Source organism: Alligator sinensis, unplaced genomic scaffold (assembly GCF_000455745.1).
Source record: "Alligator sinensis unplaced genomic scaffold, ASM45574v1 scaffold330_1, whole genome shotgun sequence".
Classification (NCBI taxonomy): Eukaryota; Metazoa; Chordata; order Crocodylia; family Alligatoridae; genus Alligator; species Alligator sinensis.
Window position 1 is genome coordinate 1,632,516 of NW_005842178.1, and position 17,238 is coordinate 1,649,753.

General features: G+C 44.1%; 1 protein-coding gene across 1 annotated transcript in view; it reads left to right on the plus strand.

Annotated features, from left to right (window-relative positions):
* LOC102368792 (putative short-chain dehydrogenase/reductase family 42E member 2) overlaps nt 1–17,238 on the plus strand; it is a 31,669-nt gene that overhangs the window by 1,319 nt on the left and 13,112 nt on the right. The window contains exons 2-6 of the mRNA XM_006026141.1: nt 988–1,083; nt 2,512–2,572; nt 9,264–9,382; nt 12,462–12,537; nt 14,863–14,945. Of these exons, the coding sequence (XP_006026203.1) occupies nt 988–1,083; nt 2,512–2,572; nt 9,264–9,382; nt 12,462–12,537; nt 14,863–14,945 (435 nt within the window). The remainder of the gene's footprint in view (nt 1–987; nt 1,084–2,511; nt 2,573–9,263; nt 9,383–12,461; nt 12,538–14,862; nt 14,946–17,238) is intronic.

Below are 17,238 nucleotides of genomic sequence, written 5' to 3' on the forward strand. Positions count from 1 at the left end.
CACGACGCTAGACTCTGCTCAAGTGTAGTAATTTCCATGCTCCAGCAGACTCAGTTATTCAAGTCCGCTCCGATGCACTGGAAATCCAAGGTGTTGGAGCAGGCTCTCTGCGCATGTATAGAAGCCCCTAGTTTAGTACTTGCTAAATAAAGTACTAACTAAATGTGCAGTACTGAGAGTTACTTGCACAGTACTGTCAGTGCACAGTTTAGTGACGCTTCATGCTCATTAGCCTAATAACACTATGCACTAGGCTATTAGCATAGTTTTTGCCACGACACACTACTGTGCAGTGTTATTAGGCTAATGATCAGTAAGTGTCTCAAGTAGATGCATCCACTGAAACATGTTTAAAATAAACTTGCAGGAGAACAGAAGGACATTTTATATGTGTTCTAATAATTGTAAAATCTGGGATTTAATGAGTGAAATATTATGAATACGGGGTAGCTTACAATTCTCATCTTTGAGTGACAGCATGACAAACCACTGAATTCTCCCTGCCATTCAAATCAAACAAGTTTTGCTAACATGCAGCTTGAAGAACAAAAAAATATGCAGTATCATTGCAACAAGCTGTAACTATATATATTTGTTTTATCCTTAAAAAGTCTTTAAAATAGATTATGTCATTCAGTTTTGTAAAAGCTTATTTAATATTAGTAACCCAAGCAAGCATCGTGAGAAGGACAGGATTACTTTATGGAAGAAGCAAGCGTTTTGTAATATATATTTGTTGGACCAACTGTATAGTTGGTAGAGATGTTAGACAAGCTTTTGGGCACAAACATCTCTACCAACTATACAGCTGTTTCAGTATAAGATATCACCAATTAAACCCTTGTTCTTTTAATATTTCCTGGACCATCATCACCTACAACAACACTCCGATCCTACTATAGGAATATTTTAGATTTTCCTTAGTAACAGTAGTTGATAAAATATCTTCCTGACACCTTTCAAATGAATTCTTTTCTTTTCCTATAGGGTGATGTGAGGGATTATGATGCAGTGTTCAAGGCTTGTGAAGGGGTTGACTGTGTTTTTCATTCAGCTTCATTTGGAATGTCAGGACTGGAGCAAGCGAGTACAATTTTCATATTGTTTTTCTCCCTTAACCCTTGTAAGAGCAGCAGCATATTGTGCACATAGAAATGAGTGAAACAACAAAATTAATCAAAAAACACATTCTTGTTCATTTTTTCAAGTAGTTGTGCAAGTCGTAGTTTTTGTTTTTATGGAGGTTTTTTTAGTGAAAAACACATTTTGGATCCAAAAATAAATTTAATTTAAGCTTCTGATAAATGTGATTAGATTAAATTTGGGCAGAACTGATTGGAAGTTTCTTTTATAAAGGTTGAATATTCCAAGCAGAGAATAAGGAGCTATTTATTAAATAGTTCCAAATTGTTAACCCAGTGCATAGACCAAGATAATAATCTTGGCGTATGTATAGACAGCCTGACTCCAGGACTTTGGAAAGGAAGATATCTTCCCTTCTCTCAAGTCTTCAAGGCTAGGGACAGAAATACACACAAGCTGGCATAAGTGATCAGAAACCAGTTCAGATCTGTAACACAACAGAAGTTCCATGCACTTAAACCACTTTCAAAATGACCAAAACTGGTTTAAGAAAAACCTGGGTGGATATAGTATCAGATTTAGCTGATTTAGGTTAAATTGGTTTATTGAACTTCTGTCCCAGATCTCTGCCAGATTCAATTTAACTTACAGTCCCCCAGCATCCCGAGATGCTTTGCACCTTTCCTGCAAGCCCTCCCTCTCAGGGTGGGCAGGCTTGGCCCAGGCTGTCTGCTCCAGCCAAGCAGAGGCATGCTCTAGAGCCCCCTGGCTTCTGGTCTGAGCCACTGCAGGCACGTGGCTTCATTTCCAGAATCAGAGGTGAATGTCTGTTCACTTGCTTATTGATTCAGTCTATGCAGTTTAGACTAACCTGTGAAGATTGAATCAATTTAGCCTTGGGCTTTTTGACTGCCTTTACTTAGCCCAAAAGTATAACCATAGCTCAGCAACAGTTGTTGAAGACTCCAGTCCTGAGAAGTTTTTACCTCCCACTGAGAGACTGGCCAGCGTAACCTAACTAAGATACATAGATAAGTGGTTGATCAAAGCTAAGGCTAATTTTTTGGTGGTAAAATAGGTACTTGGCCAGCCTCAGAATATGGAAAGGCATGTAGGTGGCATAAATCCATCCTCTTTCTCCCATGGTCTTGCCAAGCCTAGCTTGAGCAGGGCGGAAAATTGAGATCTTGCAACCTATTTCCAGGAACATTTTCACTTTCGCTTTATTTTTATCAATTTATTTGTGAATTGTTAGCACAATAAAAAATAAAAGGGGAGTTTACAGGACATTGCTCTGTCTTTGAAAGACAGGGGACAGTGAACTAAATAACAAAGTGGACATGATTGTTTTACTTTGGGGGATTAAAACAGTTATGTGGTGAATGTAAATTGTTAAATTTACAGATACTCTATAAACTCTGTTTTTAGCTACAACATAAAGAAAAGATTGAATCCACAAATGTTGGTGGCACAAAAGTAATCATGGATGGTATGTATAGAGATTTTCTTTCTTTGGACCAAATCCAAACCCAGTTTAATCAATAGAAAGATTTCTGTTTACTTCAGTAAACTTTGGATCAAACCTTTAGTGTAGGAGACAAAAAGCAATGCTTTCATCCTTATTTGCAGAGTAAGAAATTAATCTACGTAAACAAGGGTGGCAGAATGAGGCTCTAATTTAAAACACTTATAGTATACTGAAAACATTTGTTATTATATTTTATGTTGAAAATGAACCTTCTGCATAGGCCTTGTAGTCTGGACAACTGGGATGAAATAATGGATAACACTAAGGGCGTTTATACATGTGCTCTGGAGGGAGCTTTAATTAGAGTAGCTCTTGGTGCCTATATACAAGCAGGGAGGCTGCTCTGATGTGCTGTAATTTCCACGCCCCAGTGCTCTCAGAGCCACTCTAATTAAAGCGCCCAGAGCATCTCGTGTATCAGCATCCCCGTTATTAAAAATGGCGGATGAGGCACTTTGACTAAAGCTTGTCAAATGAGCTTTAGATACATTCCCCCCCCCTCCCCCACCATTTTTGGGTGGTGGGCCACTTAATGGGTTTTGGTGACCTGTCAACAGCCACACCTGTCTCCCTCTTCTTTTTCCCATCCCTCCCTCCCAGGGCAGTGACCAACAGGGAAGCCTGAACCTGCCCGCAGCTTTAGCATACCCCACACCCACCATACCGCTGTGGCGGGAGTCCACCTGCCCACAGCTTTAGCACACACACACACACACACACACACACACACACAGACACCCTCTCCATTTGGGCAGTTGTGGATGCGTCCAGCAGCTGCTGGGTCCAGACTGGGGGGAAGAAGGAGCAAGTATACTACAGCTGTGGGCAGGTTCATGCTTCTGCTTTTGTGCTGGTGTCAGCCCTAGCCCAGAGAGAGAGAGGGAGCACCTGGCATGCCAGAAGCAGCGCCAGCTGCCCAACACCACATGGCTGCTGGATCCAGAGCTGCTGCCTGCCCACAGGCCAGATCCATTTACTTCACAGATGTCCACCCATGGGCTGGATCCATTCACCTGGTGGGTGCCCTCCTATGGGCCGGATCCAATCAGTTGGCAGGCCGGATCTGGCCCTCAGGCCATATTTTGCCCACCTCTGGACTAAACCATCAGCTTCCACATCCTCTGGTGCCCATGAGTTCCATACTTTAATTACACGCTGCATGAAAAAACTTCCTTTTGTTAGTTTTAAACTCACTACCTACTAGTTTCATTTTGCAACCCCTTGTCCTTGTATTGCGAGAGAGAGTAAATAATAAATGGCTATTTACTTTCCCTCCCTTTGCCATTTATCATGTTCCCCCTCAAGCATCTCTTTTCTAAACTGAACAGGCCTAGCCTCTTTAGTCTTGCCTCATATGGAAGCTTTTCATACTGCTAACCATTAAGAGTCTACTCAATTCACAATTCCATGAATTTTGTGGAAACCACAGAATCCGGGATTGTCCACGAAATAAATTAAAAAACTAAAATAAGGGAGAGGGGAAGGAGCTGGTTGGTGAAGTAGCACGAAGGGTAACAGACTGCCGGGGCCTCTCTGTCACTCAGCGCTGAGGGGCAGGGCTGCCAGAGCACATGCGGGAAATATCCTCAGAATTTGCTATTTATGCCATGACCAACCTACAAAAATTGTTTAGTTTCTCCACAATTTAAGTAGACACCTACTAATTATCCTTGTTGCCCTTCTCTGGTTCTTCTCTGTCCTTCTTGAGGTGTGGGGACCAGAACTGGGCACAGTATTCGAGATGTCGACAGACCATGGATTTATAAAAAACCATGTTGGTTCTTTCCATTTTGTTTACAATTTCTTTCTTCATATTTTGTTTGCTTTTTGATGACTGCTGAGCACTGAGCTGATGTTTTTAGCAAGCTGTCCACAGTGACTCCCAGAACTCTTTGCTATATGGTAGCAGCTAATGTAGAGTCCTTCATAGTGTAGGTATAGTTTGGGTTATGCTTGTGCAAGTGAATCACTTCTCTCCATTGAATTTAATCCGCTATTTAGTTGCCTGTTTTCTCAATCATGCCAGAGCCTTCTGTAGTTCTTCACAGTCCACCTTGGTCTTTACCACTTTGAATGATTTTGTTATTGGCAAATTTGGCCACCTCACCACTCACCCCCTTTTCCAGATCATTTATGAATACTTTAAACAGAACTGGTCCCAACACAGATCCCTGGGAGATCTTGCTGTCCTATCCTAAACACTGATGATTTACACTCCCTCTTTGCTTTCTATTTTTAAGTCAATTTGGACCCACAAGTGGGCATTCCCTGTAATCCCATGACTATCAAACTTATTTAAGAGCCTCTGGTGGGGTCCTTGTCAAGTGCTTTTTGGAAGTCCAAATAATTGTGTCAACTAGATCATCCTGATCCATCTGTTAATGACACCTTCAAAGAACTAATGGAGATGATATTATTTTCCTTCCTCACAGAAATGCTGTGAGAGATAAATTATACTAATATATACTATATTTATTATGCAGTCAATGTCAAGTGGAAGGTAGCATGTATGTACAAAGAGTTATTGCACAGTAAGCTATTATTTAGTATTTTAATAAACATATTATTAAACTACATTGTTATATTGTTTTACTAAAATACTAGATCTCTCCTTTCTGTTCCCTGGAAAATTCACACCCAACAAAACTTGATCTTTTTTTCAGTATATTTTGGCTTTTAACAATGCTCTCTGGAAAATGACAATAGACTTCTCTCTGGTACTGTTGGTTCCAGATACAGCATTTCAAAGTATTGTACATATCAAGAGCTAAATTCTTTTATTATGCTTCTGTCCTCTTGATGCTGGCAAGCAGCTCAGACAGAAATGACAATTTTCGCCTGATCTGCCCACAGAAAGTTGTTTATAGCTGTGGCCAAACACAAGTGCATAGCTGTAGACAACTTCAGAAAATGGCTAATCAAATGAAAATCTGACCCCTCATGCAGGTCAGATGAAAACATTTCAAAACAGAGCATCTTCTGTAACTTCTGTTTGCATTGCCTGCCAGCCTGTTGCTGTTTTCAGAAGGGTAGGGGGACAAGGGAGCAGAGAGAGTTCAGTCTGGGAGTTTTTCAGGCCCTACTGGAGGGTGGGGCAGGTGTATTGGAGCCTCCCCAAGGTGGGGGGGGGAAGGCTCCAGTTCACCCACTGCACCCTCCAGCATTGGCCGGGGAACCCCTGGAAAGAGCTCCCTCCACTCCATTTTCCCCCTCCCATTCTGAAAACTTTGCAGCCTCACAGAGAGCAAGGACCATTTCTAGGGGAAATCAGCTGCAGGCTGCAGCCAGCAGGTATATTCCCCTCCCCCCTGGAACCAACAGTGAACTTCTGTTTGTCCCAGGGGCTCACTGTACTCAGAACACTTACTGCAAAGCATTCGCAGTTACAGCAGGAAGCTGCAGTTCTGTCTACACTCCTTCACTATGCACTGATTTTTGTGTCAGCTGTATGAATCCCAGGCTCTGCTGCTGATTGTCTCTACAAGAAGCAGAAAAAATACAAATAAAGAGGCAGGAAGATCACTGTGTACCAAGGAGGCATGCCAAATATTTCCTGCCTTATTCCTTAATAGGATCAACCTCAGAAACCACAAAAAACTTGTCGGGCCATGTGTCCATGGGTTTCAAAATGAACAGAAGTCTGAGAGAGTTGCGTACACCCTACGGCTCCCTGCTTGCTGTGGTTTATCAAGATATACCTTGCCAATAGCCAGAATTTTTCCTCATATATTTGCAGTGTAGTAACTATTTTCACAGTCCCTATCATAATAGCTGCCTTCCTTCTTACTGTTGCAGTAAGGCTATACATTCATAGTCAGTAAGACTATGTAGTAAGACCATGCATGAAACTTACTGTTGAAGTAGGATAGATTATGTATGCATAATAGGTAGACAAGCAATGTCACTCTTATTAGCATAGTTGTTCTATGATTTGGGCTCTTCCTTCCCCGTACACTGTGGGTGCATCTACCCATGCCCCTGATTGTCCAATTGGTACTGCGCAGTGATTTAGTACTTATTTTACCAAGTACTAAGTGACTGTGCAGTATGCACTAGGACTGCACAATCCCAGCAGGACACGGTTACTTTTAGACACTATGGCAACATACCATCGGCATCATGTGCCTGCATGATATTTGCTACTCCTACACCAAAAATTATGTGTGGGAATGTGAGGCCTAGATGGAATATTGGCATCTAAAAGTGGAAAGTCAGTTTGGATTTAGACGATATAAGATTTGAATCACATTTGGCTTAGTTTTTTTTCTGTTTTTATTCCTCTCATATTTTAGCCAAATTCTCACTTCACAACTGCTTGGAAGAGAAAGGTTAGATTAATTCTGTTTTGTCTTTCTCAGCATCTGACAAAGTAGGCTGTTGCCTATGAAAGCTCATGCCTTTCAAAACCACCCAGTCTCTAAGGTACCAACCTGACCTACCTTTTGAAAGATGCCTCTGTCCTCCATAACATTTTGGAAGATGATGTAGGAAGGAAGTCTTTGCCTTTGAGAGTTAAAAAGGCAGCTTTGGCTACCATCACAATTAAGTCCTTATGAGATGGAACTGGGAATAGCTTTATGGGGTGCATCCCTTCAAGTGCACGTGTGGTTTGCAGTGTCGCCACACTGCACACGCTACACGTGTACACATTTATCATACTGCTAATTAGCAGCACAGCAGGGTGGGGTTTAACACCGAGAGATCCCGGTGTAAAAAAAAATGCACCAAAAAAAAAACCAAATTGGTGCGGTACACATGGCTGCAGCGTGTGCTGCCTGAAACCAGAGCCTGGCTGGCCAGAGCCATGTTCCAGCTGCCAGCCAGACTCTGGATTACTGGTGCTGCAGCACTGGGAGGCCCTAGGACCCCAGATAAGGCTGCTGGGGCCAGCCCAGGTGCTGTCCCCAGTCTCTCCTACCCCACCCAGAGCAATCTGCTGTGCGCCAAAGCACACATGGGGGCGCATGCTTGGGGTCAACTAGCAGCAGCACAAATATGTGCTGCTGCTATTTGTCCCCAGAGAACACATGTTCCTGGTCATGGGGACACACCCATGGAGTTTTTTCTGAACAAGCAAGGAGGTGACAACACAGACCAAATGTGCTGAAAGTAACAGTGCTCTCACAGCTGTCAACTGGAAGCTGCAGCTGAAGTACTGCATCCAGTTCTGGGCTCCTCAATTCAAGAAGGATGTCGAGAAGCTTGAGAGTCCAGAGGGGAGCCACACGCATGTTCAGAAGGCAAGAGAATAGGCTTTATGAAGAGAGGCTGAGATCCATGGGACTCTTCAGCCTGGAAAAGCACAGGCTCAGGGGGGGCCTGGTGACTGCCTATAAGTACATAAGGGGTATACATCAGGATCTGGGAGAACATCTGTTCACCAGAGTACCCCAAGGTAAAACAAGGACCAATGGTCATAAACTCATCCAAGACCATTTCAGGCTGGACACAAGAAAAAATTTCTTTACTGTCTGAGCCCCCAAGACTTGGAACAGACTCCCTCCAGAAGTGGTGCAAGTGCCTACCCTGGACTCTTTCAAGAAACGTTTGGATGCTTATTTTGCTGGGATCCTTTGACCCTAGTTGACTTCCTGCCCCTGGGGCAGGTGGGTTGGACTTGATGATCATCAAGGTCCCTTCCAGCCTGAACGTCTATGAATCTATGAAACTTCAAGATTGGGCTAAAGTGACTTTGGCAAGAAGGGTTGCTATCCACACTAATAACCACACCGAAAAAAGAAGATCATTTATAATTCTGTTTGATCACATCAGAAATGCGTATTTCAATTTATTTCATTTACCCCGAACACAAAATTAAAATTTGTATGATGTTTCTGAAATACAGCATGGCTTTTGAGTTTCTTCAACGTGTCTCCTCAGTAGTTCTCTTCTCCATTTGTTGACTGCAATTTAGTGGCAATATGAACATCATGTATATGTAGGCTTAGCAGAATTCAGTTTTTTTTAAATAGTTTTGATGGATAATATTGATATTTATTTTTAAGCATTTTATTTCAATTTTTATCGATTTACATTTTCAAGAGTGTGCGAAATTAAGGGTGTAGGGGCAGACAATTTATTAATGGCAAACTTTGCTTCTATAGGGCTGCTGTCAGCTGCATGGCAGAACTGCCATCAGTCCCAGCTTTGCTTGCCCATAGTTTCCTTGTCCACTTTGTCACCTCTTCTTCCTTTGTTCCCAGTCCCCTGGGGTTTCTGGGAGTTGCAATTCAACCTACAGTCAGCATGGTTCTGTACTGCTCTCCCTTTCATTACACAATCCATGAGCCATCATTTTTCTTATGTCCCCTTTCTACAAATTTTGATTATTAACAATGGAAATATTTTTTGCTGAGCTCTGAGTGTGAGGTGAAATCGACATTTATGAACATTTACCAATACAACTAGAATTCTGCCAAGCCTATGTATATGCAGGTTGTAAAGCACATAGTCATGACTAGCATTTTATGACATATGTTGGGGGTGAGGAAATGCCATCTGAATGAAAGGAAATTATGTTAATAATGCTAAAAGTTAGGCTGTCTTTTTTATAAACGCTGGAGTTACTTTTAATACAAAAATTCTCATTGTCAATTCATTTATTTTCCTAATCTTCTCTATTTCAAATAAATTATTTTGTATATTATTACAGTTTGCAAGCAAAGAAGTATTCCAAGGCTGGTATATACCAGTACAGTGAATGTGGTGTTTGGGGGTAGTCCCATTGAAGAAGGAGATGAGGAAACAGTACCATATTTTCCACTAGAAAAGGTACTTTTCCTATGTAATTGATCTTGTCAGCTTTATCTGTAGAAAAGCATTTTTGTCCAGCTTCATTAAATTGGATTTATTGCATCTTAAGAGGCACTTATATGGAGAATGTTTGTTTCTATAGGTCCATTTTTGCGTAGCTGTTGTTCTTGATACCAGAACTCTGTTGTGAGATTATTTTCACGGGTGGAGTATGTTTAATAAAAAGATGCTCATAAGCAGATCTGGGGTCTTGGAAAAAGTAAAAATAATGTTAAGTTAAAAGTGGACTTTGAACTTCAACGAGAAGATTCTTTACTGTACGGGCTGTCAGTTCTAATTCCTTGACTCCCGCCTCCTTTAGACTCAAGGCACCCCCACCATTACTTTTCTCAATTTAGTGGCACACCGTTTTAAAAAATAATGCATTTACCATACATAAAAATAATATGACTGGAAGCACACTTTAAATAAGCTGGGAAAATGTCGCAGAGCACTGAGGTGCCCTGCTTCTAGAGAGGGGAAACTGCCAGGGAAAAAGCCCTGGCAGGGAATAAGGAGCACAGCTGTGGGTTGCCAGGAGGTCAGCTGACCGGAAGGGGCAGGGCCTGGCCCTCATAAAGCCCAGGGGCTGAGGCCAGGCTAGCAGTTCCTTGCTAGCAGCCAGAGAAGCAGGAGCTCCCGAAGTAAAGAGGCGAGAAGCAGCCTGACCGCAGGTACAGCTTCAGCTGAGTAAGGATGGCAGGTCTGAGATGTTGGAGCAATGTTGTTATAGCCAGGTGGCTTATGGTTAAGTTGTAGCCAAGAGGCTTATGTTTTGCTTTGTTGTTACACCGGTGGTTTGGGTGAGGCTATCAGGGGTTGGAGGAGGCTTCATAGGGACCCACAGTGGTGTGGGGGCCCCAGCGCCAGTGAGGGCACAGCATCCTTATAAGGAACCCACAGCGGCATGGGGATCCCAGCGCCAGTAAGGGCATGGTGTACAGGGTGCATAGACCCCAGCCCCAGAGAGGGAAGGTTGAGAAGCTCCAGTGCGGGCGTGGCGAGCACCAGAGAGGGGGTACTACTGAGAAGCCCCAGTGCGGGCGTGGTGAGCCCCTGAGGAAGGGCGTAGCATTGTGGTAAACCCCGGAGAGAGGGGATAGTAGTGCGGTGAGCCCCGGAGAAAGGGGGTAGCAGTGCGGTGGGCCCGAGAGACAGGCGGCTTGACCGAGAAGTCCCAGAGTGGGCACAGAAGGCCCCTGGAGGGGGGCGGCTTTACCAAGAAGGCCCCCGGAGGGGGGTGGCTTTACGGGGAAGGCCCAGTGTCGGCACAGAGAGCCCCAGGAAAGGGGCGGCATTAGAGAGAGAGCCCCAAGAGAGGGGGCGGTATTCTTGAGAAGGCCCAGAGTGGGCACGGAGAGCCATAAGAGAGGGCGGCAGTACAGAGAAGGCCCGGAGAGAGGGGCATGAGAGTAGACCGAGAGACCGAACAACGTCTAGTCCAACTGCGAGGCTTGGGGCGTGGTATAAGGGGTGGCTGGAGCCACGCATAGCCCATAAGGCTAGGGTGCCCCAGGGCACCCATTTGCAGGACAAGACCCCCAAGGGCCCCGGGAGTCCAAGGGCACAGAGGTCACAACGAACCGTGTCCAAGAAGACGTAAGGCAGCCTCCCAACCTTATCTAAACAGAAAAGACATGGTGGGTGAGAATCAGATGGTGCCCTTGGGCCAACTTGGCACGGAGGCAGGGGCCTTAAGGAGATCATGGCCCTCCTGGAGGACCCCCGCCCATGACAGAAAACATACACATTAATAGCCATAATATTATAATAGTATAAGACACTTGAGCCTGTGGCAGGGCCAAGTTGGAGGCAGCTTTGGCACAACTGAGTTGAAGAGCTGGCCAAGAGAGGAAACAGGGCATGAGCCAGTGCCCACTGCTCTGGGTGAAACCCAGGGAGGCTCCGCTGTTGCACTTAAGTGGGTTTTTAAACCTAGTGCTTTAAGAATTTATAGCGTCAACGCATTTTTCCTTGATGGTTAGCTAGTTAAAGTCTAAACAAAACAGGGAGGAAAAGGATGACCATCATATTACAATTGTTAAGTTGCCTTACTCCTGTTTTTGGATTTGTCTAGGTGTGAAGACTTGTGTTTCTTGCAGCTATTGACTAGCTCAGCAATTAAATGTGATGGGCCGTGAGCAGTCAAATCAGGACACCTAGAGGCATTGCTATGCTACTGGACCTGTCTTTGGGTATTTGTTTATCAATGGGGCAAATTTGCAATAGCTTGTACCAGTTATGGTCTATTTACAAAACTCCAAACATTCATTGAATGATTGAGACATTTGTAACACCTTAGATATTGGATGGGTGGTTTGAGAAATGCGAGGGTGTCCCTTACGGGACATTTTTCCTCTATTCACAGGTTTTGCTTTAAATGTATATTTAGTCGTTTGTCTTCTTTAGTTGCTAGTTCAATTGAAGTGTATATGTAGTTTCCTTTCCTGCTTGAGCTATACTTGGGGAAGAGGCTTTTTCTGTCATTTAGTTTTGTACCTTGTTGGTAGTTATTAATGCAAGCCTTTCTGCTATTAATTAACCAAGTGTCAATTCTTAAAGCACTAGATTTAAAAATCCGCTTTTAAGTGCAACCCTGTTGCTTCTTAGGGCAAATGCCACCTAGTCTTTGCCTGCCCGGCAGTCTAACTGGCGTTTGACTGCACAGGTTGCCCAGTGAGCTGGGAGGTCAGGGTTTGAGGGAATCAGAACTGGAGTCTGAAGAAGTGCTGCTATATCTTGGCTGAACACAGCAGAGGCAGGAGAAGCACTGTATCTTGTCTAACCTCCTATCAGGCTGTTTAGGCCACATCCCAGTTCAGCTCCTCACAACATGTCCTGGAAACAGAAGCATGGCAAGACAGGTTGCTTTGGTGACAGCAGGGGCAGTAGGTGCAAGGCAGCATCATTAAAAGACTCTTGCAGCATCCTGCTTGAGAATAACTGCTCTAACTAGATCAGATGTAGATTAGAGTAACCTGGGGATACTCCAGTTTACCTTCACTTAGTGAAAAGTGATATAATTAAACGGTTCATTACATTTGCATTTTCTTTTTAGCATGTTGATCATTATTCTAGAACCAAAGCAATAGCAGACCAAATGATACTTGCTGCTAATGGAATCCCATTAAAAGGTATGCTTAAAGTATTAATTTTCTACTGTCATTAATGCACTTCAAACTATAAAAGGTATGGGCACTTGTACATGTGATGGTGGGACCATGTGCACGTGACAAAAAGTGACAAGAAATCATTATTTGTCTGACATAATGGTATCCCCGTGTACACATGCACAATTTCTTTTTGTGTTCAAATGTATTTGAGTATGGCAACTTAAACTATCTCAGATGTATTTTAGTTTGATCAGGGAAAATTGTCCCATTGTGGATAAAAACAACAAAAAAACAAAAACCATGTACATGTCTGGTGGCCAGTGAAGGTGGTGAGGATGGTGCACGGGATGCTGGAAGCCCAGGTGGGCTCACAGAAGTTTAGGCTTGGTGGGCTTCCAGCACCCCATGCACAGCCCCCACCTCCTTCTCTGGCAGCCAGTACACCTAGCTGCCCTCCTGCCACCTTCCCACACTGCCCCAGGGGCAAGCCAGCCCATTCCTAGGCAGTCCCAGGTGGCGGGGATAGTTCACAGGGCACTGGAAGCCCGCCATGCCCGAGCTTCCCTGAGCATGCCCGGTCTTCCAGCACCCCATGCACCATTAGATTAGGTCAGGTGCTGCCCAGTTAGCACCCTGCCCAGGCAGTCCAAGGGGGTGCTGCTGCCACCACAGAGGAAAGCATCAGGCCCATTCACAGCCCAGGGGCTGCACGACTTGGCAGCAGCTCGCTTAGGCAGGCTCCTCTGGGGGGAAAAAAGTGCCGAGCCCGATCCTTTTTTATTTTTCCCCCTTGTGGGGGCTGCCTGCCTCTCCCACAGGCGGAGATGAGCTGCCAGCAAGCTGTGAGCTGTGGGGGGTCCTGGACCTTCCCTCCACAGGGGCAGTGCCCCCCCTGGGGCTGCTTAGATGGGGTGCTAATAAGTGGGTGCTGCCCGGGGGGGGGGGCACTACCACCATGAAGGGAAGATCCAGAGCTGCCAGCAGCTCACCCCCCCAGCCATGGGAGAGGCAGGCTCTGTGTGTGTGTGTGGGGGGGGGGGAATAATCGGGGGCCTCACTGCTTTTTTTTTTTTGTTGTCTTCTTCTCTCTTCAAGCAGAGCCTGCCTGCAGCAAGGAGGGGTGAAGTGACATTGGGGCACCACTGTTCCATCACAGTGACAGGAGCCCCTAAATTACAATTAAAAACCCACCATTTCAATTTAAGGGAACTAGACGCCCCTCACGTATACAAGTGCCATATGGTGCTTTTCTTCTCTCAATAAATGTGTTTAATTTCTGTGTATGAGTATTCAGACAGATAAGGGACCATACACAAATGATAAAAAGGGATAACAAAAGATTCAGAAAATTTAAACTAAGTTAATTATAAATTATGGTTAATTTGACAATAAGAATAGGATTTGCTCCTTTCTTCCTTCCCAATGTTCATTATTCTTACTTAGACTAGTTATCCCACTGAGTTTCCTTATAGATGCAAAGTCTCCAGAAGTCTGACCACTAGCCTCATCCTCACAAATCCCCCCAAATTTACAGGTTTCCAAGAGAGCCATTGCTTGTTACTTAGATTTTACAATTTCTGGTTCATGCTAGTTTCTAAATCCTGAGTGCCTAGATAGCAGTTGCCACCCTGAATTGTTTGTTCATGCTGAACTTTGGAAGAAGGGTCTGATCCTTTGTCTCTTTCTCATGCATATCTCACTGATATTATGCATTGCTGGGGCTCAACAACACATTAATGTACTGTACTTGGAAACAGAAGCTGAAACTTTGTAATAAGCTAATGCAGAGGGTATTATTTAATAGTTTCAATACAGAAAGCATATTACACCTGTTCTTTGTAGAGCATATTGGTTACCTATTATTTGCATGAGGAGTTTAAAATATTAGTTTTGACCTGAAAAGTCAAAACTAATTTGGAAGCTAGCTGCTTTAAAGACTGTTTCTATCCCTATGTGAAGCTGTAATCAGTGGAGGAATAGCTATAGCTAATCTGGGATGTTCAGTGTTCTGTGTTTCTCACAGCTGTGGATAGGCCTTTATTTTATAAATCTAAGTAAATAATTAGACTGTAAGGAGTAATATCTCCAAATTGGGACGAAGCATATTGTTGAGGAAGTCTCTGCTAGTACCTTCTCCATTCTGTTTTCATCCTTCAAAGTAAAGGCAGCAATTTTCACAACTATGAAATTAATTTTTAAAGGAGGATGAAAACACCTTCCTTCAAAGAGAGTTTCTCACAGAATAGCTAGCCTATTTGTCCTTATGCTTCCCAAATATACAAATACAAACAATATACATGTGATACCTCTCATGTAGTAAGAAAACCTTTTCATTTGATCTCCTAGGAGGGGATAAGCTCCATACATGTGTTATTCGCCCACCAGGCATCTATGGACCGGAAGAGGAAAGACACCTGCCACGAACAGCAGTATGTATTGTATAATCCGATCCAGAGTATATTATAAGAAGTTATACCTGTACTATTTTTCCATCTAAAAATTAAATGTACAAACCAGTATCCTGATTACAGATCAAGGCATTGGAGTGAGATTCATAAAGGTATGCAGGTGCCTAGAATAGGATTTAGGTAGAATTTGGTCTTGAACCCACTCCAGTACAGTAGGAGGGCTGATTTGTCTTTCCCAGCTTCCACACTGCACTGGAGCCTCCTGATCATATTACCTTCATGGAGCAGTTGGATGTTAGCTCAACATGTGTTAGGTAATATGATATGGAAAAGTCCTAACATTGCTATGTTATAATGGCACTTAGCATGTTTTATCACTTGAACACTTGGATGCTAGCATTTTAAGTCCAGTTAACATGTCTTTAGGGTGACAAGGCTCCAAGAGAGTGATACCTAGAAACCCCACCTAACTGCATTATGCTCCCAAGGTATCTTTGGTGACTTAGCTTCTGGTAAAAACCTACTTAGGTGTCTGAAGTTCAAGTGTGTTACTAGAGATTCTGCCAATTTAACTGAGCCAAGCATTTAGTTAGGCATCTATGCCTACCTAAGAATGTTTGAAATGCACAGATTAGGTATCCCTTGTACCTTAATCTTTGGAGGGACCCATGCCAGTAGTTGTGCTGTGAGCACACCTGACACTCAAGTGAGTGAAAATGGTTGTCATTGTTGAATTCAGAACAATGGATGTGACTTCTAAAGGCCTAGGAATCACAGCTGTTACCCAGGGAATGGAAGATCTGGGTTCTAAGCTCTCTGCAGCTTCTAGAAGTTCAAACCCACAGCTTTGACTTCCTAGAAAAGTACCCAAATCAGCCTATGAACTGTTGGGATGAAGGTTCTCTCCTGTCCTCCTGTTCAAGCTGTTTCACTGTATAGAAAGAAGTACAACATTCAGTATGCAAGAGCAAGAGGGAACCTGACTCTCACCCAGTGAGGAAGGCATTCTTATGACAGAAGGGACTTCTGAACTCTGCTCCCACGTTCTTTATGCATTGTGCACTAGAGCCATCAGATCAAATACATAAACACCATTTGAAACCGGAGTCAAAACTCAGGACTTCTCCCTCCCTCTCAGGCAGGGGCTGGGAGTTATGCTCCCATCTTGCTTACTCTGTCATGCCCATGAATCTTGCAGTCCTTTCTACACAGCAGCCCAGCTTCCATAGGAGGAGTGTTGGGAGCTCTCAAGCCACCCACCCTAGCGTTTGCTGGCCATAAGGACAGTGTCCTGGGAGGTAGGACATGTGAGTCTGAACACCCTTAGGAGAAGGGGGCCCTAGAATCCATAATTCTGTCACTAGGCTACTATATAAAAGGTGAACCCTGCCACATCTTAAAAGAGTGAATCAGTTGCCTTTACATGAAGGAATGTGTTAGGTCTAAATCTAAGTCTAGATGCATGATTCAAGTTGCAAATCTCAATCTCACATAGGCACCTAACTCAAGAGGGGAGGTAGGCATCTAAATCTGGAAGAAAAGCAGTGTTTTAGAAACATTCCATTCCTCTTTCCTATTGGCTGTTTGAAGTCGTGTGTCATCGTCCCCCCCCACCCTCCGATTCACAATGCTCAGCTAAATCCCGCTCCAGTGTACCTCCCTCCAGGGAACAAAGAGTATACCTACATTCAGGGAGTAGGGAACTACTGGAATTGCAATTTTGTGTTTTTCATGGATGTCACAGGGCACTAAGTTGTGCCTGCTCCTTTAAGGACAGGAGCAGCATAGCCAGGGGGCTCTGCAAGCTAGGCAGTGCATCACAGCTGTGGATTACCTGAGCAACAGGCTAATCTAATTAGCCAGCATCTGCAGACAGTCAGCTGACCAGAAGGAGGCAAAGGCCTGAGCACATATAAGCCCAAGGCTGGGGTTGGCAGGGGTTAGTTCTCTGACAATAGCCAGGGGAAGGAGCTCCTGCATAAGGAAGCTACTCGGGGACCTTTGGTGGCCTGTTCTACTGCCTGCAAGATTAGTAAGGCTCCAGGACCTCATAGAAGGTACCCAGGGCTAGGAGGCATGCTATACGAGGTGAGAAGTTTGCGTTCTTAAAGGGGCAGAGCACAGTCTCTTTTGGTTATTGTTATGTTATAGCCCAGGGGCTTATGTTTGTTTTATTGTTTGTACCACAGGTTTGGGATGAGGCTGTAAGGGGAGCTTTTGGAGGCTTCATTAGCACTCAGACCTGAACCTGTTCAGCCTCAGCAAGAGGAGGCTGAGGGGGGACCTGGTGGCTGCCTACAAAGTCATCCGGGGG